General features: G+C 36.5%; 2 protein-coding genes and 1 long non-coding RNA gene across 4 annotated transcripts in view; 1 reads left to right on the forward strand and 2 right to left on the reverse strand.

Annotated features, from left to right (window-relative positions):
• Window positions 1-12,312, reverse strand: kctd3 (potassium channel tetramerization domain containing 3). The gene is made up of 18 exons (XM_065288312.2): window positions 11,935-12,312; window positions 9,423-9,476; window positions 9,239-9,284; window positions 8,990-9,063; window positions 8,844-8,902; window positions 8,659-8,739; window positions 8,433-8,567; window positions 5,727-5,817; window positions 5,449-5,639; window positions 5,254-5,369; window positions 5,032-5,119; window positions 4,297-4,413; window positions 4,047-4,217; window positions 3,801-3,956; window positions 3,176-3,272; window positions 2,088-2,287; window positions 1,881-2,019; window positions 1-1,792 (listed from the first exon to the last, which is right to left on the reverse strand). The coding sequence occupies exons 1-18, from the start codon at window positions 12,003-12,005 to the stop codon at window positions 1,219-1,221; spliced, it is 2,460 nt and encodes an 819-aa protein (XP_065144384.2). The 5' UTR covers window positions 12,006-12,312; the 3' UTR covers window positions 1-1,218.
• LOC135777983 (uncharacterized) lies at window positions 7,238-19,760 on the forward strand. Its single transcript, XR_010544382.2, has 3 exons — window positions 7,238-7,377; window positions 16,942-17,066; window positions 19,678-19,760. It is a non-coding gene; the product is annotated as an uncharacterized lncRNA (long non-coding RNA).
• ptpreb (protein tyrosine phosphatase receptor type Eb) overlaps window positions 12,697-26,085 on the reverse strand; it is a 24,009-nt gene continuing 10,620 nt past the window's right edge. The window contains exons 1-18 of one of the 2 annotated variants that reach the window (XM_065288315.2): window positions 25,776-25,893; window positions 25,623-25,696; window positions 25,213-25,346; window positions 25,022-25,112; window positions 24,723-24,799; window positions 23,179-23,215; window positions 22,969-23,066; window positions 20,469-20,588; window positions 20,175-20,338; window positions 19,892-20,027; window positions 19,660-19,809; window positions 19,388-19,481; window positions 17,166-17,242; window positions 16,924-17,058; window positions 16,642-16,767; window positions 16,385-16,536; window positions 14,024-14,159; window positions 12,697-13,899 (exon numbers count right to left, since the gene is read on the reverse strand). In XM_065288315.2, the coding sequence (XP_065144387.2) occupies window positions 13,825-13,899; window positions 14,024-14,159; window positions 16,385-16,536; window positions 16,642-16,767; window positions 16,924-17,058; window positions 17,166-17,242; window positions 19,388-19,481; window positions 19,660-19,809; window positions 19,892-20,027; window positions 20,175-20,338; window positions 20,469-20,588; window positions 22,969-23,066; window positions 23,179-23,215; window positions 24,723-24,799; window positions 25,022-25,112; window positions 25,213-25,346; window positions 25,623-25,696; window positions 25,776-25,798 (1,899 nt within the window). In that variant the 5' untranslated portion in view covers window positions 25,799-25,893 and the 3' untranslated portion in view covers window positions 12,697-13,824. Of the gene's footprint in view, window positions 13,900-14,023; window positions 14,160-16,384; window positions 16,537-16,641; window positions 16,768-16,923; window positions 17,059-17,165; window positions 17,243-19,387; window positions 19,482-19,659; window positions 19,810-19,891; window positions 20,028-20,174; window positions 20,339-20,468; window positions 20,589-22,968; window positions 23,067-23,178; window positions 23,216-24,722; window positions 24,800-25,021; window positions 25,113-25,212; window positions 25,347-25,622; window positions 25,697-25,775; window positions 25,894-26,085 lie in introns of those variants that run through there. The other variant, XM_065288313.2, reaches the window with a different exon arrangement.

Genomic DNA, 26,085 nt, shown 5'->3' on the forward strand with positions numbered 1-26,085 from the left:
CATACAGGTTTTCTTCATGTAGTAACAAATAACTTTAATAATATTGCATACGTATTATCAATAGTGTTATATATATATACTTTACATTTCTCTCTATAGGGATCAAATTTATACACAAAGTGTAATGGCTGGAAATTAAAGCAAGTGATCCTGTTTGTGATCAGTAATCAATGCACAATTGGCTTTATGTCAAATATAAATAAATCTTTATCATGTATTCTTAACAATAGATATGCAAATTATAAAAATATGCTTTGAGGTTGCCTGATCAATTTTAAATAACCTATTATTAACGTTTGATGTTTAGAAACTGTGGGCATCACAAACAGAAATGATTAATTTTACCTATAATTTATATTATTTTTTTAAATATAATTTTGTTAAATAAAATAATACAGTATATTTTTTAGATATGTGAATTTGGATTTGTTGCTTAGTTGGCAGAAAATCTCTCTAAAACTGAAGTTACAGAGTTACATAATGTGATAATCCAACAATCACAAGTCGATGAGAAAGACCAAAACAGAAAAAAAGATTTTGATTTCTCAGAAAAACAGCAATCCAAATTAGCAAAAGGCACTGAATAAATTTAAAACAAATGAACTTCAGATCTGCACTGAAATGTCATAGACGATAAACAATGAGTCCCAGAGGATCAATGTAGAAAGAAATGCATTATTGTTCCTACAACCGTTTAAGTGTGTTCATTAGTTGAGCTTTGATTGGTCAATCGTCCTCTCTATGTACAATAAAGGACTACAAATAAAGACTGACAGTAAAGTGCATCACAGTGTTTTGAAATGTACCATTAGTGGACAGTAGCAAAAGCAGGGAAAGGTACAATGTTAAAAGCAACCTAATAAAAACAAGCACTTTTGCCTTAAATGTGCATACATGCAAAGCTGAAGTCTAATGTACTCAATATTAAAGATTCTTACTAGTACATTTGCTTTAGGAAATGTCAATTCAGGTGTAAGCCAATTAGTTAAACTACCTGCTCAATCTGTCGAATCCAAAAAGAGAAAATGAGGCCAACATGGTTGCACTTGATAAAAATCCTATTAAATTGTTCATATGACAAACCAGCATCTATACTGTGTAAATCCCTTTTGCTGCCAGCTGCTGTCCTTCCCAACCTTTCACACTTACTTCCTTCTTTCACCTGTCGGAGATGACTGTATTTGGTGTGACCTCTAAATCGTAAATCTATGTAAACCATCACTCGCTCGCAGTTTCAGTGCCCTTGCGATGGCGCGGAGATGTGGAAACTTTAGTTGGAGAGGGTGAGGCGGTGCTGGACGAGTCGCTGGCAGCACCGTCGCCCCCTGCAGGTGGGGGACTCAACAGTGGAACTGGAGGTGCTTTTCTCCTGCTCAGGAAGTTCGCTTCAAATGGCGCCCTCCTCCTCACCCCCTCCGATCTGCAGTCTGCCCCCTCCTCCATCAATTGTATCCTTCGCCGTGGGTCTCCAGGGCTGTCCGGAGCTTTGCGCGCAGCTGCGAACTGCGTTTCGGATGCTCTGGAACCCCACAGCTCAAAGGTTGAGGTTTTTTTGTCCCCATCTTCACCGTTGCTTTCCACCGCAGGCTGACGCACGTCGTCCTCCGTGGATCCACATTGGAGCCCGTTGTTCTCCAGCATGGTTTTTGTTAGGTTTAAGCTGTGAAAGTCTCTGTAGCTGTGGAAGCTCTCGGTGCGTCGAGCACGAGCCAGCAGAGGGCTCTCTCTGTACGGCCGCAGGGCCCCATAGGTGGCCGTTTCAGGAATGGGCTCCTGAGCCTGCAGCTGGAGACTGTTTAAAAATAGACATATTTATAGTAATAATTGTATTAATTATACAGTTCACTTTATTTATTGATCCATGCAGGGTGTGGTCAGACCTGGAAGAAGACTCCCGTAGCCGGCTATGTTGCAGCACGGAGGGGGCGGGGCTGATGTTGGGCGTGGCGCAACGAGATGTGCTCAAGTCACATTGGTCAAGCAGTTTCAGCAGCTCCTCCTCCGTTGGACCGCCCACTTCTGCAAATAGGCAGGAAGTTATTTTTGCAATTCATTAAATTGCTAGAACCTACAAAAGATGTCCAAACCTGGTTCCCGTTTGGCCTTGTCGTCACTTTTGTTGACTGTGTCCATGGCAGTGGTCAGGTCCCACATCTGGATGCTACCGTTTGCATGGCCAGTAAAGAGAAAACGGCGTGGTCTGGAGCCCATACGGCTAGAGCCTTCGCACTCTCGTACCGTGAAACAAGTAATGGTGGTGCCGTCCACGGACTGCACCTCACAAATCCTGTCATTGGATTGATATAAATGTCAGGTGAAATAACCATATTGTCCTGAAAATAATACTTTTTCGTAAGTAAATAGGGACCAGTTTGGTTACTCTGCTCAAGTAAGATTAAACCATTAGAATAAGAGGTGTAATGGACATAACACTAAACATTAAAGGGGACATATCATGAAAATCTGACTTTTTATTCATGTTTAAGTGCTATAATTGGGTCCGCAGTGCTTCTATCAACCTAGAAAATGTGAAAAAGATCAACCCAGTAACTTAGTTTTTATAAACCATTCTCTGCAAACATGTGAAAAAATAGGTCATTGAAATATGGCTCCCCTTGTGATGTCAGAAGGGGATAATACCTGCACTATCCAACTACGGCACTGCCATTTAGTGCAGAGGACACACCCAAAAACAGCACATTTTTTTGCTCACACCTACAAAGTGGCAATTTAACATGCTATAATAAATTATCTATGGGGTATTTTGAGCTAGAACTTCACATACGTACTCTGGGGACACCAAAGATGACATGTTAAAAAAAAGTATTGTGTAATGTCCCCTTTAAAGGTATTTAGGAAATCTGGCTTTAAATCGAACATACAAAAATGCATAGAAAAACTAAAAAGCTGACAGGTAATAAAGCATACATTGTCTTCAGTTTGATCTGTTATTGATATTGTTGATCCTCTTTTGTGATAATATTTTGTCGTCATTGTCCTGGGTGATGTCCAACATGCATACAAATTATTTAATGCACCTTTAATAAAACATTTAAATAAAGAGTGAAGATATTAACTGTTTAAAGTTGGACATCATTTTTGGACACTACTGAATATGAGATGAATATGTCTGGTTAGTCTTATACGGTGCAAGGGTTAAACATCTTTACAGTACCTCTTTCCAGTAGAAGAAAGCCGAACAAAAAGTTTGTTGGTGATGGGAATGACTTTCTGAATGAAAACCTGTTGGTCATCTCGCTCTCCAAATGGACCTGCACAGACACAGCGCATCAGATACTTTTATTGACAGTAGTTCAAAACTAGGCATGGGCCGGTATGATATGTTGGTGGTATTATAACCTTAAGCAAAAATACCACGGCTTCACGGTGTTGCGGTATTGCCATTGCAACACTAAAATGTGTTCTTTTCAAATGACTGCATATACAACTTTTAAACTGGACGCAATACATTTTATTTTTAAGCAACATACAACAAGCCAAGTAAAAATAAACCCTTATAATATTATTTCAAAAAAAAGTTTCTTTTATAATATATATTAAATGTATTGTAAACTAATTACATGACTTCATGATTTGATAAATGTTTTGTAAACACAGCTCGTACCTTGGGAAATGGTATCACAGAAAATGTGAGTGGTTTTGAAACCTTGACTCGAACCAGCCCATGACTATTAAAAACCTTACAATATTTATAACAGGTGGGCCTGGAGCTAGTTAGCTTTTTAACTTTCAAATAGTGTCATTTTCTTGATGTGATGGAAGACAAAGGAAGCTCTCACCGACGTCATTGCCGGAGGAATAGCTGCTATGGCTCTCTGTCTCCTCCAGTGAGATGATCTTAAAGGAAGCCAGGGGAGTCGATCCCGGCTGAGTGGAGATCATACCTCTGAACCGTGTCACCGTCCACGTGCGTACATGGTTATTGTCAGCACACACTTTAATGCAGAGAGAAATTGCAGTCATTTCTTTGTTGTGCAGTCATTTCATTGTTTTGTCTATACTTTATCTTCGTGAGCAGATCTCACCTGACACTAAGTGCTTCTCAGAAAGCATGATCTTTGTGACAGGACTGCGGTGGACAGTAAAGGTTTGGAAGAGCTGTGGTCCGGAACCGACGGTCTCTGGATGCTGAACGATAACCCGTACCGCCCCAGAGCTGGTTCCGTAAGCGATCTCGATCCAGTTCCCACTCACACCTGCAAAAACAATGACATCACTGAGCTGTTCCTGGACTTGATTATCAGTATCTCAACTCAATAAAACTCTTTGACCCACTTGTTTTAGGAGTCAGGTAGACACTGAGGGCTGTGATTGCATCATTTGAAGGGTCGTGGTAGAGTTCTGTCACCAGTAAGTCATTGTCTTTCATTCTCAGTGGAAACTTCTGCATGTCTACCAGGAGAAAATGAGGTTAGATCTTTTCTTTGTTATCTTCTAATTTAACATAACAGAGGCACAGTACCAGTAATGGCCAAAAGTGATGTCCAACTTTGAACAATTGTCATCCTAATGCTGCGTTCACACTGCCGCGGTAGAGACGTCAAGCGCGAGTGATTTCAATGTAAAGTCAATGTGAAGACGCATTGACGTGCATCTAGAGGTCTTGTGGCGCGAATGAGGCGTTTAGACGCGATTCCGCCTCATTCGCACATCTAGTTTGTGTGAATGGCACGAATTGCGCATTGCTGCGGAAACGCGCAAGTTGAAAAATGTGAACTTTGGCGTAAAAACGTGCTGCATTAACCAATCAGGCACTTCAGGGTACGCCTAAGCTGGGAAACCCTCGTTAAAAAAAAATTTAAAAAATTGCTGTAAAAAATCACAAGTAAAATTAGAACATAGGACTATATGTAAATTAGAATGATGAATCGTATACAAGTTTGTATTTACTACATGAAATTAATTACACTGATGTCTTCATGCATTTTTTATTACATATTTAACATTGAGTCTTTCATATTTCACATCTAAACATTATAAAGAATAAAATGCCACAAATAAGATGCCTACCAATATAGTAAATTGAGCCATTGTTACAGCCGAGCAGGAGGAAAGATCCTGCAGTGTCACAGCTTGTGATGGGCACTACATCCTGCACCTGCATAAGCAAACAATACAGATGTCAACATCAGAACCGTGTCTACTCTCTAATGATGTATGATTTGGTAAACCAATGTTTATGTATTAATAAAACAATAAACTGTGGAAAATCTGAATTGCTAAATCCTTTACCTGCCAATGTTGTGTGACGGCGTTCCACACCCCTACCTTCCCTGTGTGGCTGGTGCCGACTAACTGACTCCCGATGAAAAACAGTGAGTCAACAGGCACGCCAAGATTGAACACGCCTACATAAAAAACAGGTAGATTCTCTTACAAATACTGCACATATCAAGTGTTCATTTTCATAATTCTTTTGTTTCCTACCTATTTCACTTCCACTTCCTCCATCCTGAATACTCCAGAGTATGATACTGCTCCCCGATGATGCTGCAACCATCTTGTCTTTATCTCCATGTGGGCCGCCCACAACTTTAGCATTGAGGGCCACCCGCTCGATAGCCCAGTCCAGGTACGGGCTTGAAAACACCTGCTGCCAGCCAGAAGATTCCTTTATCCTAGAGACCAATCACAGTCAGTCTACAGTAAGTACAGTCTTCGTTAGGTTATATGCTGAAAATTATGCTGCAACTGATGATATATACCTGTAACAAATAACAAAATGTGCATAGGCCGCTACGATCCAGTTATGATGGCCAGCGACGATCAGCACCTTCCTGGGGTCGACTGGTGATCCTGTTGATGCAAATAAATAAATAAATTATATAAATTACAGAAGATTGAGCGAGATGGGGAGTAGTCAGGAGTGATGATGTTACTGCGGGCTGAAGTCGAAGTTCTGCAAACTAAGTGCTCTTCCGCCATACAATATAGTTCTCATTTTTTATCCACTTAAAAAAAGCTATGTTTTATTTTGTGCCACCATACTTACTCGTGTAACTACTCATGTAACAGTCTTTAAATAGAGAAAACATGGAAGTGTTTGGTGGCCGCTAAATTCATCCCTGTTTGGATTCTAAGGAATGAATGGGGCTAGGCTAAATGCTAACACATTCACGACACACTGTAAAAAAAAATTAAAGTGCACTCATTGAGAAAAGATAGGTATGTATTATATTTCTTATAAGTTGAGGTAAGAACATAGTAAATATTGAAAAACGGTGGTGTTTTCCTTTAATATAGTGGTCCCACTTTATATGTCTTTAACTACTACATGTGTTTTTATTGGTTAGAGGTTTAGGATCAGGGTTATTTTAGTTTATAGTTTAGCATGTTATTTTTAGTGACACTATTTTTATAGAATATATTTATTTATATATTTATAATTATATATTTATATAATATAATTTTAAACTGGCTTTTATTTCAATACTTTTAGTTTTCATATATTGATTTTGGTTTATTTTTGGTGAATTTGCTTATAAATTTGTCCTTTTATTAGTTTTTAGTTGGTTTATTTTTTAACTAGTATTGCTATTCAAGTTAATTTTATTCCGTTTTTGTTTTAATTAATAATTTATGTGCCACAACTCAAACTTATTTAATTTTTTTCCAAGGAAGATGTTAAAATTTCCATTTACGTTTTTCAACTAATATTTGCATTTATATTTTATTTCATTTTAATTAACAGACAGTTAACAGTTTTTAATAGTCAGTTAATTCAATAAATAAGTACCCTGTTATTGGTATGTACCTACAATATGTACTTACACAAATGTATACAATGTAACACTTGTGTGCATACAGGTTGTTACATTGTACTTAAACCTAATATAAAGTGTGACCAATATATTAACATTACTATGTGTCAGCATCTATAATATTAATGTATAGACTAGACTGTCAGTCAAGTACATTGTCTGAGCTTTTAACATTTATAATTATTCTAACAAAAATATTCAAAAATATATATTTTCACTGTGTACTATACAATATAATATAAGGTTCTGACTTTAGATAGAAATCATAGTAAAAAATGTTACTATAAACAATAGTAAAATCATAAATTCAGGATTTATTTTCTTGTGCTGTAAGCCTTTGAAAATGCCATGAAACAGTTAAACAGAAAGCTTGTGCATTAACTCTCTCTCTCTTTCATCATTCTTCTCACATGACTTCACTCGGTGCAGAGAATATAAAAGGCCTTTTAAGATGACCTCACCCTGCCTACTGCACTACTGCTTATAAGTGAAATACTTTGTCTTCATGAGATCTATTCCTCTCCGTTTTTACATTTTCAACAGCGTGACACCACACCAAAACAACACACACTGGTCTCTGGTCTGTGTTGAGAAGGTCAGTGTTCTTCACCTGTCCTATTGATCTTTTTAGGTGCAGGTCTTTTTTGTTAAAGTCCTAGTTAAACTCGATAATACTGTATAACTGTGTTGTGTGCTGGTAATTTAAATATAGCAGTATTTTACTAAAAATTATTTTTGATTATTTAATTCTCTACAATAGATCTGTGCAAAAACTTGATCTCAAAATCAAGACTATATAGATCTGACATCCCTCCTAAAGGCACAATATGTAATTTTCACCACTAGAGGTCACACAACAATAACAAAGGTGTAGCATGATGACGCTGTGAAAAAACATGGACTGATGAGAGTTGTAGTCTTCAGTATTGGGGGTAAAGCATTACAAGTAAAAAATGCGGGCCAGGGAGCGGGTCGGGTACACTATTTTATTTTTATTTTTTGCGGGTGGGTTAGTTGAAAACGTCGGCCGGGTGCGGGTTGTTTATAAATTGACCCACGCATCACTGACATGCATTACGTAATAATATTTTTTTGGGGAGTAACTTAATATTGTAATGCATTACTTTTAAAAGTAACTTTCCCCAACACTGGTATTCTTTACATCCACTCCCAATCTTAATCAACCTACAAGACTCAAAAATCACATTCATGGATGATGTAATGAAATACGTTTTACAAACATTACATTATAAAGTAACGCAAAAGAGTGTTTTGATAGAAACAACAACAGAAATCAACATTTGTGAACATGTGTAAAAGTCAAAACCGAAGATGTAGCAGACATGACATCATTTACAGGGGATGCAATGAGGACGGATGAAACTGCACATTTTTGGAAACTTTGGGGATAATGTAAGTACACATGTGAACAAAATATAAATTACTATACTAGTTATTTTTTGATATTTTAATGCAAAAAATCTTAGGTATACCATATACCCATTCGTACTGTTACCATTTGTTCCCAAGAGTGTGGCAATTAACCACAAAATTGTCAAAATTGCTTTTGAAAATCTGCAATATACAAACTAACACATAAAAAGTTTTCAAACAAGCCTCTGTTTTTGATATCAAAGGTCTTTTACACACCCAGTCTTTGAGGTCCATCTGCCCCGGAGGGTCCAGGGAGAGAAGACCCCCCTTCTGCCCCACTAGGACTCGAGTGCTCTTCTTGGCTCGCAGCAGCTGTGGCCTGTCCACCAGCATTTCTTCGGGCAGGCAGAGCTGAAGAACAAATGTTTGACAAATGTTATGTTTGGCACAGAGAATAAAACAGGTTTACTTTGTGAAGGTCTTAGATCTTATCTAATTATACCTGGTGGAGGGAGGTAGCCATGAAACAGCACACTTCCACACGATGATCTGTCCAGTTCCTCACACAGAAGTAAACGTCGTACTATCCATAAAAGACATACAAAATAAGAAAACCACATAGATGCATTAATAAACACCCATCTGAGGTAATTGAAAAGTAGCTCTAGATTTTCGTCTGTGCCGTACCTAAGGGTGTAATGCCATAGAACTCCGCTTCATGTCGTATGATGCTTATGTTAACCCCCCTATCAGAGGAAACAGGACAAATATGACCACACTGAACATACAATACCAATATTGCATGCGATAGATAATGATTTGGCAAATCCTACCTTAAGTCTAGTTCTTTTGTTCGAAGAAAATTTAAAATGGGAGCAAATGCTGTTGGGTCTCTGTCAATAAAAATCTGAAAACCATAAAAGATCTGATTTAGTGCTTTAAAACTGAGATGAAAACATCATTCAATACAGCTGGAATACATTAAATGGATTATTACTAACAAACAACACACAAAACATATGTTTAGTATTCAGTATTTTAATCCGTTCTTGTTCTTTTTTATGATACAGATTTCTACTTACGGCTCCAGTTTCATCCCGTAGTGTTGATATTCTCCCACTAAGTAAACTGGGGACACAAAATAGATTTACAAAGGTTATGCAATGCTCAAATGTTCATCTTTCTAGATGAATAAAGTAAATAAAGTATGTTTCTCTTTGAAATATTTGCAAAGCTTTGGCTGCTGTTTTAGACGTCTTATTTCACCTTGAGAAGAAAGAGTCAGGAATCCATATCAGAGTCTGTCGTGATGTGCTGAACCTGTAAGAGTACAGATAAGATTTGTTATATTCTGCACAACTTCTTTTTCATTGCATGAGTAACAACTACTTAACATGGTATATTAAAACTATATGTAAAAATAATAATACCAAAGTAATTAGTTGTAATGCTTTTCAACTTTGAATCACAACACTTCCAACTAGAAGCATCTTTACAATGGATAGAATCAGATATTCCTGTGTCTGGATACAAATGTCTATACTAAATCATTACAACTGGTAAGCTACTGTATTTTGTAAGCTTCATAAGCTATACTGTAAAAAAAGCTTTATAGTTAATAGTCTGATCTCAAGAACACAGGCTTTAATACTTAACTGTCTGATCTTCTGAACACAAAAAATATAATTTGATAGTTTGATTGCATGAACACAAGCTTTACAGGTTTTTACAATCTGATGTCATGAACACAAGCTTTATAGTTTACAGTTTGATTACATAAACACAAGCTTTAGCCTATAGTTTTTTACAGTCTGATTTCATGAACACAAGCTTTATAGTTTACAGTCTGATTTCATGAACACAAGCTTTAAAGTTTACAGTCTGATTAAGCTTTAAAGTTTACAGTTTGATTACTTGAACACCACCTTTATAGTTTACAGTCTGATATCATGAACAACACAAGCTTTATAGACGGTTTCATCAGACGCATGTGCGTTGTCGCGGTTATGCCTTTAGTCAGAACTTTACTTAATGGTCTTTAATGGTCTGACTAATGGCTAAATTGAACTCTGGAACAAATACCTCTTCAAAAATAACAAATGTTTTGGTTTTCTAAAGATTTCTAAAGAATACTGTATACATTATAGTACAGATTTTACACAGCAACGTTAGCTCAGTGTCGTTTTTTATACGCTTTAGCTATGGTCTATAGTTTACAGTCTGATCTCAAGAACATGATCTTTATAGTTTACTCTCTAATCTCATGAACACAAACTTTATAGTTTACTGTCTGATCTCATAAGCACAAGCTTTAAAGTTTGCAGTCTGATCTCAAGAACCCAAGCTTTATAGTTTAGTCTGATTACAAAACAACAACCTTTATAGTTTACTTACTGTCTGATCTCATGAACACAAGCTTTACACTTTAAAGTCTGATTACATAAACACAATCTTTAAAATTTGCAGTCTGATCTCAAGAACACAAGCTTTATAGTTTAGTCTGATTACATGAACACACGCTTTATAGTTTACTTATAGTTTACTTATAGTTTTAGCTTTATAGACGGTTTCATCGGACGCACGCGATACACGTCTGGATCCGAACCTTACTTCCGGTTTTGTATTTTTAATGGTCTGACTAGTTGCTAAACTGATCTCTTAACAAATGCCTTGTCGAAAATAACAAATGTTTTGGTTTCCTAGGTAATCTATGTGTTGTTTTGTTTGCTTGTTATATAAATAAACTCCGTTTAAAGAACTTTGTTGTTATTTATTATTAGCGGAGTTTACCGGAAGTTATGTGCGGACCGCGACAGCCGCTTGTTTATGTTGTTACTGCTGAAACGGTCTATAGTTTAGTCTAATTATATAACGTTTATAGTTTACTGTCTGATCTCATGAACACAAGCTTTATAGTTTACTGTCTGATTTTATGAACAACACAAGCTTTATAGTTTACAGTCTGATCTCAAGAACACAAGCTAGTTTAGTCTGATTTCATGAACACACGCTTTATAGTTTACTTATTGTCTGATCTTATGAACAAAAGCTTTATAGTTTACTTACTGTCTGATCTCATGAACACAAGCTTTATAGTTTAGTCTGATTTCATGAACACGTACGCTTTATAGTTTACTCATTGTCTGATTTCATGAACACAAACTTTATAGTTTACAGTTTGATTACATGAACACAAGCTTTAGTTTTTACAGTCTGATTACTTGAACAGTCTGATATCATGAACAACACAAGCTTTATAGTTTACAGTCTGATCTCAAGAACATGAGCTTTACACTTTAAAGTTTTCAACTTTGCATATATGAACATGACCTTATTATTTACAGTCTGATATCATGAACAACACAAGCTTTATAGTTTACAGTCTGATCTCAAGAACATGAGCTTTATACTTTACAGTTTGAGTATATGAACATGAGCTTATGCTTTACAGTCTGATCTTATGAACATAGGCTTTTTAAAATCTGATATCATGAAAACCATCTTAAAAGTTTAGTCTGATTACATAAACATAAGCTTTTAAGTTTAATGTCTGATTACATGAACACAAGCTTCATAGTTTACAGTCTGATATCATGAACAACACAAGCTTTATCTCAAGAACATGAGCTTTATAGTTGTTTATAGTCTGATCACATGAACAAAATCTCTATAGTTTACTGTCTGATTACATAAACACGAGTTTTATAGTATTTTATTAAACTTAAATTACACCGAAATGTTTTGACGGGAGTGCGTCCTGACGTCAGTTTAACGTTACCTCGTTCCTCCGACGTTCAGCTGGATTATGTCACCCATCCCAGATGTTGTACCGTTACCGATCCCTGCCATCCTGAAATCCCGTGCGGTTACCGAGGAGGAATAAACACGGTTTAATCCAGTTGCCTCATTTATCCACCCAGAATCCTCGAGATATTCCTTAACCTACCTCGCCACCCAGCAAGCCCCCAAACTATGCGTCACCACAAGGGCTTTTTAGATCAAGCTTTTCGCACACACTGTTCGCCATATTTAAAGCTTTAATGAACTACTGTAATGATTTCCTACAACTGTTAAAGGCCTTTCTACAACCTATCGGACAGGGAATAGCAACGAGTAGTGTTATGGACGCCATGTACCGATGCTAAAGCGTTGTGGAGTCGATCAGAGCGACAGCCAATCAGACAGCGTCGTTCCTGACACAAGGCGCAGACTCCGCCCCGTGTTTTGGAAGTATGGAGGATGTGAGGACATTATTCTCCAGATAGATAGATAGATAGATAGATAGATAGATAGATAGATAGATAGATAGATAGATAGATAGATAGATAGATAGATAGATAGATAGATAGATTAAAATAATTATTTTTAAATAATTTATTATTAAAATAATAGAAACAGTAATTTATAATGTTTATGTCATATTATAAAATTTTGTCACATTTTTTGTTTTGCGGAGAGTCTGAGATTTGTATGTTTGGACTTAAGAGGTGCAAATGAAACAATTATAAACACAAATTGTTTTGATTGAAACATTTATTGCAGAAAATGGTGTTATTCAGAAAGAAGGGTATAGAATTAAGGCATACGTCTTCTCATTTCTCTTCACAATTTGTCACCCTGTTGTAAGAATGCTGCCAAAGTTCAAAACTTTATTTCATCTCTGAACATAATATTTAAAAAAGCAGACAAAACATCCACATTTAGGTGTTTTAGTGTTTAATAAGAATAAACTAATATTTTGTGTATTTTTATGTTACTGTTTATCTCAAACACCAGATAATGAAAGAGAATCAAAGCTTTGCTTTATGGCATGTATCAATTATTTCATAGCAACTTCCAAATATAATTTTTATGATGGTTTTAATTCATATCGGATATATATGCCATATTTGGTACACTGTACAAAAACAAACAAAACAAATTTAAATGTTACTAAATAAAGCACACTTCTGTGCTACCTGACAGTCCTTTTTACTATACAAAGTCACATTTGTAGATATTAGTGTCTCTTCTGAACTAGCTATAAACAAAAAATGGGAACCTGAAATATTTCAAACAGGATTTCTGTCACAATCTTGATGTTTATCATTGTCCTAATTAATAATGTGCATTATTGCAAATACTTTACAGCCTGCTTTTGTTATGTGGTTGGACATCTGTCATTATACAAAGACATGTGAACATGTGAAAGGTGAAGAAGGTGTATATGGTACAAATTATTTATCTGGGAAAAAACTCTTCTATAATTCAATTTCGGAAGCATCCTAATTTCTTTTAGTACAGTAGTTTACACAAATCATCATGCAAAAGTTTTTGGGAAGCAAGCACCCGAATAAATAGGTGGGATAAACACTGAATGCTTTACATGGAATGCTTTACACTTATTCAGACCAAAAAATTCATGTGAACAAAATACACAGTGTTGACCCTTAATAAAAATATATCAAATAAAATATGCTTAAAGAAATGCATTTGTTCATACAGAATACGGACACAAAAAAGCAATGCAAAATACTTGACGTGGTTAAGTCACTGGATATCATATCCAAAATATGACCTTACTGCATATAAGTAATTCAAAAAAGAAATGTCAAGTGCATGGAGTGTAACTAAGCCACAGTAATACTGTCCTTCAGTTTAAATATAATAATGTGTTGGTAAGCAGCACTCATTTAAAATTAGCATAGTCAGAGTAGATGTCGACAAAATCTTGCACCACTCTGTAGCAGAAGTCATACTGTTCCTGAAAAGACAAATACAAATGCATTACAAATTTTTTACGCAATGTAATATTAGCATTAATATGTGAGCACTATAAAATGAGTTGTCTTGTTTGTGTTTCTATTTATTATGTGTTACATCCATACCACAGTTTGAACCATATGTGGCCTCTGAGTGCGTAAACTCTTCACAGTCTGAAAAACATCCAGTAAACCTTCGGCTTTTACTCGTTCTAGAATGTTGCTGAGGGCGATGAAGGTTCCGGTCCGACCAGCACCAGCACTGATGTCATGCAGAGAGAGTATTCATTTATATACTAGATTTATCATCATTTTATTTAGATTTATCTGTGTTTTACAATGGCATTGTGGATGGCTCATGTAACTGGATGAATGGATGGATGATGGATGGACTGATACAGTGGATAGATGGATGGATGAATTAATGGATAAATCGATAGATACAGTGTATGGATGGATGGATGGATGATGGATGGAGAAATCGATAGATACATTGGGTGGGTGAATGGATGGATGGATAGATTGATAAATACATGGATGGATGGATGATGGTTGAATAGATTATAGATACATTGGGTGGATGGATGGATAAATAGATTGATAAATACATGGGTGGATGATGGATAGACTGATACAGTGGATGGATGGATAAATGGATGGGTGGGTGAATGGATGGATGAATAGATTGATAAATACATGGATGGATAGATGGAAGATGGATAGATTGATACAGTGGATGGATGGATGGATAAATGGATGGATGAATAGATCGATAGATACAGTGGATGGATGGATGGATGTATACAGTGGATGGATGGATGGATAAATGGATGGATGGGTGGGTGGGTGGATAATGGATGAATAGATTGATAAATACATGGATGGATAGATGGAAGATGGATAGATTGATACAGTGGATGGATAAATGGATGGATGGATGGATGGATGGATAGATAGATCAATAGAAACAGTGGATGGATGGATGGATAGATAGATCAATCAATAGATACATGGATGGATGATGGATAGATTGATACAGTGGACGGATTGATAAAGTAATGGATGGATGGGTGGATGAATAGATGGAAGGAAAAATCAATAGATACACTGGGTGGATGGATGGATGGATAGATTGATAAATACATGGATGGATGGATGGATAGATTGATACAGTGGATGGATGGATGGATAGATCAATAGATACAGTCGATGATGGATGGATGGATGGATGGATGGATGGATAGATGTATACAGTAGATGATGGATAAATGGATGGATGGATGGATGGAAGATGGATAGATTGATACAATGGATGGATGGATAGATCAATAGATACAGTGGATGGATGGATGGATAGATGTATACAGTAGATGATGGATAAATGGATGGATGGGTGGATGAATGGATGATGGATGAATAGATTGATAAATACATAGATGGATGGATGGATGGATGGATAGATCGATATACAGTGGATGGATGGATGGATGCATGGATAGATTGATAAATACATGGATGGATGGGTGGGTGGATGATGGATGAATAGATTGATAAATACATGGATGGATAGATGGAAGATGGATAGATTGATACAGTGCATGGATAAATGGATGGATGGATGGATGGATAGATAGATCAATAGAAACAGTGGATAGATGGATGGATGGATGGATAGATAGATCAATCAATAGATACATGGATGGATGATGGATAGATTGATACAGTGGACAGATTGATAAAGTAATGGATGGATGGGTGGATGAATAGATGGAAGGAGAAATCAATAGATACACTGGGTGGATGGATGGATAGATAGATTGATAAATACATGGATGGATGGATGGATGGATGGATGGATGGATGGATAGATTGATACAGTGGATGGATGGATGGATAGATCAATAGATACAGTGGATGGATGGATAAATGGATGGATGGGTGGATGAATGGATGATGGATGAATAGATTGATAAATACATGGATGGATGGATGGATGGATAGATCGATAGATACAGTGGATGGATGGATGGATGGATAGATTGATTGATAAATACATGGATGGATTGATGATGGATGGAAGATGAATAGATTAATACAGTGGATGGATGGATAAATGAATAAATGGATGGATAGATCGATAAATACAGTTGATGGATGGATGGATAAATGGATGGGTGGGTGGATGGATAGATAAATAGATTAATAAACACATGGATGATAGATAAATGGATGGGTGGGTGGATGGATGATGGATGAATAGATTGATAAATACATGGATGGATGGATGATGGATAGAAGATGAATAGATGAATACAGTGGATTGATGGATAAATGAATAAATGGATGGATGGATAGATCGATAGAAACAGTTGATGGATGGATGATGGATGGATAGATTGATAGATACAGTGGGTGGATGGATAGATAGATGGATAGATAGATCTAGGTTTTATTATAAGTAGCCATGACTTGTCATAGTGTGTGTACCTGCAATGCACCACTATAGGGTTGTTTCCAGATTGCTGCTGCTGTTTCTGCACTGCAGCAATAATCTCAATCATTCCCTTTCCTTCTGATGGGATTCCGATCTCGGGCCAGCCATGAAAGTGGAACTGTCTGATAAGACGAGTTTGTTTCTCCTGCAAACAGCATAATTTAGCCTTGGCATGATTGACAAATTCGAACACAAAAGGTGGGATAATTGAAGCGACTGGACCATAAAATTTACATCCCAATAAACTCACTGGTGCATATGACAGCAGCATGTCTCGGATGCTGAAAGTGTCACAAAGAGCATCTCTTTTCAGCTCTAGCACATACTCTCCAAATGAAACACTGCCCTCTGCTGGCCAGTAGCGTACACATTTCTCCTACAATGAGTGTAAAAGCGATAATCAGAAAGGGAGGAGTAATCAATGTATCAATGTAATATCAATGTGTTTCTGATGAGCATGCACATAAGGAACCTCATTACCATATATGGTAATACATAAGACATTTATGTATATATGAATATAAAGAGTGACCTGCTCTCTTTCCTTTAGTTCAGTCAACATGACAATAGAGTGGCATTTCCACTCCCACACCATACGCCAGAAGTCCTGCAATGTGTGAGCCAAAGGCGCCTGAGTGGCAATGAAGTAATCCTTCTGCCTGTAACCCTGCACAGGTAACATATATATTGCTCTTAGAATTAAATCAATGTGGAATAATGTGAATGCATTTTGAATGTGACTACTTATCATTTCTTCATTAAAAGAACACTTACATCTATAAAAGATGCATTGATGTAGTCTGTAAATTCTTGCCCTCTTTTCATGGATAATATTACCCTGTTGAAGTCATCTAGTAATAAAATAGCAAACAGATCATAATTATATTGGCATCATTGCATCAATGCAAACCTTACATAGAAATGAGAAAGGGAGAGAGAGATGGACGACGAACATATAGATAAATAGACAGACAGACACTAACCCTAACCCTAGACAGACGGAAAGAAAGAGAGACAGACGGACGGATAGATATAGAGACAGATGGACAGATAGATAGAGACAGACAGACAGACAGAAAGACAGAGACAGACAGATAGATAGATAGATAGATAGATAGATAGATAGATAGATAGATAGATAGATAGATAGATAAAGACAAAAATTGATAGATAGAGAGAGAGAGAGAGGGGGGCAGATGGATAGATGGACAGATAGATAGAAAGATAGACAGAAAGACAGACAGATATATAGAGAGACAGACAGAAAGACAGACAGATAGATAGACAGACAGAAAGGCCAATGAATAGAGAGACAGACAGAGAGACAAAGACAGATGGATAGGCAGACAGACAGACAGAAAGATAGAGAAAGACAAACAGATAGATAGAGACAGACAGACAGATAGATAGACAGACAGATAGGTAGACAGACAGATTGATAGAGAGAAAGACAAATGGATAGATAATGAAAGAGACAGATGGATAGAGAGACAGACAGACAGACAGACTGATATAGAGACAGACAGACGGATAGAGAGAGAGAGACAGACAAATGGATAGATAGACAGACGGACATACAGATGCATAGAGAGAGACAGAGAGGCAGAAAGACAGACAGACAAACAGACAGATAGAGACAGATGGACAGATAGATAGAGAGACAGACAAAAAGACAGGTAGATAGACTGAGAGACAAACAGATGGATAGATAGACAGACAGAAAGACAGACGGATAGATAGAAAGACAGACAGACAGACAGACAGATAGAGACAGAAAGACAGACAGATAGATAGAGAGACAGACAAAAAGACAGGCAGATAGATAGATAGATAGATAGATAGATAGATAGATAGATAGATAGATAGATAGATAGATAGGCAGACAGACAGACATGCAGATGGATATGGAGACAGACAGACAGATGGACGGACGGACGGACGGACAGACAGACAGATAGATAGATAGACAGACAGAAAGACAGGCAGATAGATTGAGAGACAGACAAATATATAGAAAGACAGACAGATGGATAGATAGAGAGAGAGAGAGAGAGAGAGACAGACAGATGCATAGAGAGAGACAGATAGAGACAGAAAGACAGACAGATAGATAGAGAGACAGACAAAAAGACAGGTAGATAGATTGAGAGACAAACAGATGGATAGATAGACAGACAGAAAGACAGATGGATAGATAGAGAAAGAGACAGACAGAAAGACAGACGGATAGATAGATAGAAAGACAGACAGACAGACAGATAGAGACAGACAGATAGATAGAGAGACAGACAAAAAGACAGGCAGATAGATAGATAGATAGATAGATAGATAGATAGATAGATAGATAGATAGATAGATAGATAGATAGATAGATAGATAGATAGATAGATAGACATGCAGACAGACATGCAGATGGATATGGAGACAGGCAGACAGACGGACGGACGGACGGACGGACAGACAGACAGATAGATAGATAGACAGACAGACAGAAAGACAGGCAGATAGATTGAGAGACAGACAAATATATAGAAAGACAGACAGATGGATAGATAGAGAGAGAGAGAGAGAGAGAGAGACAGACAGATGCATAGAGAGAGACAGATAGAGACAGAAAGACAGACAGGGAGACAGATAGATAGAGAGACAGACAAAAAGACAGGTAGATAGATTGAGAGACAAACAGATGGATAGATAGACAGACAGAAAGACAGATGGATAGATAGAGAAAGAGACAGACAAATGCATACAGAGACAGACAGAAAGACAGACGGATAGATTGAGAGACAGACAGACGGACAGAAAAACAGCTAGATAGATAGAGAGAGAGACAAACAAACAGAAAGACAGACGGATAGATAGAGGCAGACAGATATTTAGATTGTCAGATAGGCAGACAGACAGACAGGCAGCAATGCATTTGCAGACTTTAGTGATGTATCTACTGTGTATAGACAGACAGGTGAATGTCAAATGTCAAACATATGTTTTCTCACATGGGATGATCTGCAGTACTCTGTTTTTTCTCATGTTGGCTGGCAGATTTCCGGTTCTCATGTTCTCCTTCATTATGCGAACATTTGTCAGTTTCTGAGAACAAAACAATGTCAATATGAACTCCACATCATGTAAAAGCTACGCTCTATTCAAACATCTCATCAAATCTGTCCATATTTTTGCTTACCAACCAAACCCACTTATATATCCTCTCTATTTTAATACTGTATACCTTGCAGATGCTATCAATCGCTAAGAATGTGTTTCTTACTCTGAATTCTTCCTCCAGACCCACTCGGTCCATATGTGCGTGTGTGTTGTGCAGTTTGTGGAGGTGTCCTTCCAGCGAGGCGATGTCTAACTCGGTGTCACCATACAGGTAATGCTCCAAAAGTGCCTGGTAAATAAATGAATACTGCATCTGTGGGAGAAAAAGAGAAAATTCAGCGGTTCTTCATTGTTAAAGTAATAAGTGCCCAAAAATGCTGTGTAATGTCCTTTACGTCGGTCTGAATGAGCTGACAGCGCTGTTTTCTTATCCTGGATACAAAGCCGAAGACGTCCACCCTTCCCTCAGAGTGCATCATATCCATCATTGCGTCAATCACAATGAATGTCCCGGTCCTGCCAACTCCAGCACTTCACAGGAAGGAAAGAGAAAATTAATCATGAAATGTGAAGTAGGGCATCCAGAGAAGGATAATGGGATAATGTACGTAAAACAACATGGGATCAATTTTATATCACTACCAACCATATAATCTTAATGAGTAATAGCAGTCTTACCTGCAGTGCACTATGATTGGTCCAGCATGGGCCGGGTTCACACTCTTAACTTTCTTGAGAAACTTAAGCATGCCAATAGGAGAGAGGGGTACGCCAAAGTCCGGCCAGCTGGTAAAATGCAACTGAGTGACCAGCCTCGGAGGTCTGCAACCATCAGCAGCATGCTACAAAACCAGTCACCAGAAGTTACCAAAGGCCCTTACATAATACATTATACGTTTGATAGCTTGATTCAAAACAGTAGTGCATATGATTATTGATGATGTAATGTTTAACAGGTAAATGACCACTTACATGCTGTACACAGAACTTCCTGATCGTGTAGTCCACCAAGACTGTGACATCTTCCATTGCCACTCTCACACAGCCGTAGATCCAGCAGCCCTGCTCAGGCCAGTACTGATAACACTTTTCCTAAAAGTCAAATATTTATATTAATGCATTTGGCAGATGGTTTTACGCAAAGCGACTTATAGTGTTCCAAAGACACATTCTGTTAGTTTATATCTTCTTATGGGTATAGCTGCATTTCCAACACAATCTTATGGCAATGCAAGTGGCTATTTATACGAATTCATACGATCATATTTGTACGTTTTTGTACAATCTGCTTTCGCCCCAGAGATATTGTGTTTAGGGATGATAATGTTTTCTTTCTAATGATCATATTACATTATGAATTCATACAAATTAGCCACCTTGTAAAATACACGCAAAGTCCTGTGTGATCAGGCTGGCATTACTTTTAAAGGATTACTTCACTTTCATAAGAATATTTCCTGATAATTTACTCACCCCCATGTCATCCAAGATGTTTATGTCTTTCTTTCTTCAGTCAAAAGGTAATTAAGTGTTCCAGGATTTTTCAACATACAGTGGACTTCAATTAAGCCCAATGGTTTGAAGGTTTGCAGCTTTAAATGATTTTCAAGAAAAAAAATTCTTAGTATTTTTGTCTTGTTTTCAGTAAAAATATATAAAAATTCTTAAATTAAGATGCTTTTTCTTGATGAGCACAACGACCCAAGAAAATAAGTCTAAAAATATCAAATTTAAGTGATTTTGTGCATAAAACAAGCAAAAATGGGGTAAGCAAATTTATCTTGAATTTTTCTTGAATTTAGTGTTCAAAAATGTTCTAAGATGTTGGCAGATTTTTTTGCTTGTTTTATGCACAAAATCACTTAAATTTGATATTTTTGGTCTAAAAACTTTTTTGCTGCTTGTTTTATACAAAAATTCACTTAAATGTGATTTTTTTGTGACTTATTTTCTCATCATCGTCGTTTTGCTCATCAAGTAAAAGCATCTTAATTTAAGAATTTTTAGATATTTTTACTGAAAACAAGACAAAAATACTAAGAATTTTTTTTTACAGTGAGTCACAAAAATGACTTTCTTACTTATTATTTATGTCTTGTTTTCAGTAGAAATATCTAAAAACTCTTAAATAAAGTTGCTTTTTTTGATGAGCAAAAAGACCTAAGAAAATAAGTCACAAAAAAATCACATGTAAGTGAATTTTTGTATAAAACAAGCAGCAAAAAAGTCTGCCAATGGGGTAAGGAATTTTTTCTCGAATTAACTGTTTAAGAAAAAAGTTCTTGGCAGATTTTTTTGCTTGTTTTATGCACAAATTTACTTAAATTTGATATTTTTTGTCTTAAAACTATACTTATCTTATTAGGTCATTTTGCTCATCAAGACAATGCATCTTGACTGAATTTTTATATATTTGTACTTAAAACAAGACAAACATACTAAGTCATTTGCAGTGAACAATACCAATCGAGGCATGAGGTTCTTTTCTAGCGAAACGATTTTCATTTTTGCAAAAAAAAAAAACCTTTTTAAACCACAAATTAATGACATAATCAAATCGAAAGGTATGCAAAACTACCGCTCCTGTGTTTACAAATGTGGAGAAGGAGGACTATTCAGAAGTTGTTGTGTGTGGAATGAAACTAATTCATGTCTTTTTGTCAATATATTGTTTAAAATGGTCCGAACGTGTTGATTTTGCATACGTAATACATAAAGTCACAGACGCACATCCCAGGGCTCGTGCAAGTCGAGAAGTTGTGGAGGTAAAAAGTTAGGATTGTTTAGAGCACTTTGACGCTGCATTGAAACTGCAATTTTGGACCTTCAAACCATTGGGTTCAATTGAAGTCCACTATATGGAGAAAAATCCTGGAATGTTTTCCTCAAAAAACTCTTTTTGACTGAATGTATGAAAGTGGAGTTATACTTTAAAGGGAACATATCATGAAAATCTGATTTTTTCCATGTTTAAGTGCTATAATTGGGTCCCCAGGGCTTCTATCATCCTAGTAAATGGGAAAAAGATCAACCCAGTAACTTAGTTTTGGTAAACCATTCTTTGCAAGCATGTGAAAAAAAGGTGTTTGAAATTTGCCTCCCCTTGTGATGTCAAATCTGCACTGTCCAACCATGGCACTGCCATTTAGTGCAGAGATCAACTCATTTGGATTTTTAAGAACACACCCAAAAATGGCAAATGTTTGCTCACACCTATAAAGTGGCAATTTTAACATGCTATAATAAATTATCTATATGATATTTTGAGCTAAAACTTCAGATACATTCTCTGGAGACACCAAAGATTTATTTGGCATCTTTAAAAAGTCTTTTAGAAATTTAGCGTTTAATTACTAAGAGGGTTTCAACAAAGACAGGTTGATTATTCATTCAAAGCTATTGTTTACTTTACATGTTAACCCTTATAATATCACAATTGTGTCTTCTGTGACTTTATGATGTCTTATCTTGCCTCTTTTCTCTCTCTTGTGTTGGTCAGCATGACTATAGTGGTAGACTTCTGCTCCCAAACCATCCTCCAAAAATCCCCAAGTGTTTCTGGTTTTGGACCTATAATGGAAACAGTGATGAAACATGAATCTGAAGATTACATGAAAGATTAAAAAAAAACTTTCTTCTGATGGAAATAGAAACAAAACATTTTTGCTTTCTATATGGTTACCTTGAGCTGCAATAAATTTGTTCTTTTCTCTGTAACCCTATTTAAAAAAATAAAGTAACATTAGCAGCAAGAAAATGTCTGTCGCTTAATGAGAGCAGTAATTTAAAGGAGAAGTATGCATTAGAGTTTGAACTTGATATCGCAGCCTAAGTTCAAAATATTTGAGATGTTTTTTCCCTAACTTTATCCTCCTCAGACTCAACACTCACAAGGCTTGCCAGACACCAACAGGAGTGTAACTGATGATGGAAAGTATCGAGCCTTACACTGTAAGTTTATCTTGCAGTGTCTTTGTTGTTTGCGAATTACAAACCCGCACGTGGCTAATTTGGGAAGTTTTGTCCTCCGAAGGTCACATTTATGGGCCATTGCAAAATTATTTAAAGGGGACATACCAATACAATTAGACTTTTTCCATGTTAAAGTGCTATAATTGGGTCCTTGGTGCTTTTATCAACCAAGAAAATGTGAATAAGATTAACCCAGTAACTTAGTTTTGGTAAACCATTCTCTGCAAGCATGTGAAAAAATAGGTCATTGAAATTTGGCTCCCCCTGTGATGTCAGAAGGGGATAATACCGCCCCTTAATCTGCACTATCCAACCATGGCACTGCCATTTAGTACAGAGATCAGCTCATTTGCATTTAAAAGGACACACCCAAAACAGCACATTTTTGTACACACCTACAAAATGACAATTTTAACAAGCTATAACAACTTATCTATATGATATTTTGAGCTAAAACTTCACATATGTACTCGGTTGACAATTACGATTTTCTTTACATCTTAAAAAATTCTTGTGAAATGTCCCCTTTAAGTAAAGGTAATATCTGGGGTGCCCAGAAAATTTTCAAGAAAAACAAAAATGATAAAAATCTACTATTTAGCCAACTATTTTTAAAGAATATTCTGTCTTTATAATATCAAAATGACATCTAAATGTTTTTATACAAAAATATGTAAATTGATATATATTTTAGGATGGGGTTCAACGTATTTGGGGCTCCTTGCCATCATAAAGTTTTAAAAAACCCTGATATAGGGTACTTTAGTGTACAGTGTATATAAAGCTTAGCATATCACAACAATAAGATTAAAAACACAATATTAAAGGGGACATATCTTGAAAATCTGACTTTTTCCATGTTTAAGTGCTATAATTGGGTCCTCAGTGCTTCTATCAACCTAGAAAATGTGTAAAAGGACGACCATTGAAAGTTGTCTCCCTTTGTGATGTCAGAATGGGATAATACCGCCTCTTAATCTGCACTATCCAACCACGGCACTGCCATTAAGTGCAGAAATCAGCTCGTTTTAATTTTAAAGGACACACCCAAAAACAACACATTTTTGCTCAATTTTAACATGCTATAATAAATTATCTATATGATACTTTGAGCTAAAACTTCACATATGTACTCTGCGGACACTAAAGATTTATTTGACATCTTAAAAAAGTCTTGTGAAATGTCCCAATAATAGACTGGGACAGAAATTTAACTTTCTGCATATGCTAAAACAAAAATCACAAAGTACTCACATCAATGTAAGAGGCATTTATGTAGTCTGAGCCCATATATCCATCTATGTGTGACAGCAGCACTCTAGAATGATCATCTGTGAATAAGATAAACATTTTATTCATGTTTCACCCACATTCAAATCCTTTATAAATTCATTAGTAAATAAAAATATTCAATGATGGAAATTATGTTATCTACATTTTATAACCTCTTTGTCTTGCACAAAAATTAGGTTTTCATTTTCAGGACAAAAAAACATTTCTTCTGCCATGTTTGTAATCATGTGTGTGTGTGTGACAGAGTGATGAATATTTACATGGCAGAATATTTGGATATCTGTTCTTCTCTCTGTTCTCATCTCGGCTCGCCTCTTCAAAGGTTCCACAGCCGAAGCCGCAGGGCAAAGACTACAAAAGACCAGCAGCGGTAAAAAGAAACTACTCATGAGTATAAGGTATCAAAAAGATGTGGAGAATGGGGAAGATTTATGTTTGTTAGAGCTCTTACGTTAAATTCCTCTCTGAAGAGTTTGCCATCGTCTGCCAGGCGTAGGCGAAACTCCTCCTCCAGGGAGTCCAGCGGGATGGGGAAATAACGCTTTGATGGAGAGGGCGATCGGGGGAGAAGAACCACAGTTTGTTCTAAAAGTAACAAATGATGGTGAAACAGAAAGAGATATATTCAATAACAAACAAAGTTGCTAACAAACTTTTTTTGTGGTATACTGTTTACTACATAAAATGTAAAAACATTCTACTTTGATATATTTAATATTGACTGAGTCAAAGATTGACATCAATGTGAATTCAATGAATGAAATCAAACTGATGCTCCAAATCTCATCCTTAAATGATGAGACTTACATAGACAGGGTCACATATAGACTCAGGAAATATAGAAAACAACAATCAACTTACCTTGATCTTCCAAAAAGCCATTTGGCACCTTCTTGTCAACTGAGGCGACAAGATCCTTCCTTTGTTCTCTAAACCTGAAAGATTTTGCGATATGAAAGTCATTTAGAGAGAAAAAATTCAAAACAATAGCAAATGATTGTTAACAATACAAACCAAAATCTAAAGTTCTTTCTCATGGGAGAAATGTGTTTGTCTGATTCCTCAGAGCAGCTGGGACAGAATGACTCCTAACATCACAACTGTGTTCACATTCACTACGCATGCAGCAGCTGCGGCTGGAACAACTACACAGGGTCATAAATGCACGACGCCCTCTTGTCCTTCCCTTTAAAGGTGTAGTGTGTCACTTTTTACAGTTTTTCTGAATGGCTAAAACACATTTATTGAAACATCACTTATTTTTTCAAAACCTTAAACACAAATCCAAATTGTCAAACTAAATTCACAGAACCCCTGACTTTTC

The sequence above is a fragment of the Paramisgurnus dabryanus genome, chromosome 17 (genome assembly GCF_030506205.2).
Source record: "Paramisgurnus dabryanus chromosome 17, PD_genome_1.1, whole genome shotgun sequence".
Taxonomy (NCBI): Eukaryota; Metazoa; Chordata; class Actinopteri; order Cypriniformes; family Cobitidae; genus Paramisgurnus; species Paramisgurnus dabryanus.

Coding starts and splice junctions, on each gene's coding strand:
- kctd3 (XM_065288312.2), bottom strand. CDS start 12,005: ATGGCAGGGATCGGTAACGGTACAACATCTGGGATGGGTGACATAATC. Junction 4,218..4,296: donor CTACCTGACTCCTAAAACAA/GTGGGTCAAAGA, acceptor TTGTTTTTGCAG/GTGTGAGTGGGAACTGGATC. Junction 1,793..1,880: donor CTACGGGAGTCTTCTTCCAG/GTCTGACCACAC, acceptor ATTTTTAAACAG/TCTCCAGCTGCAGGCTCAGG.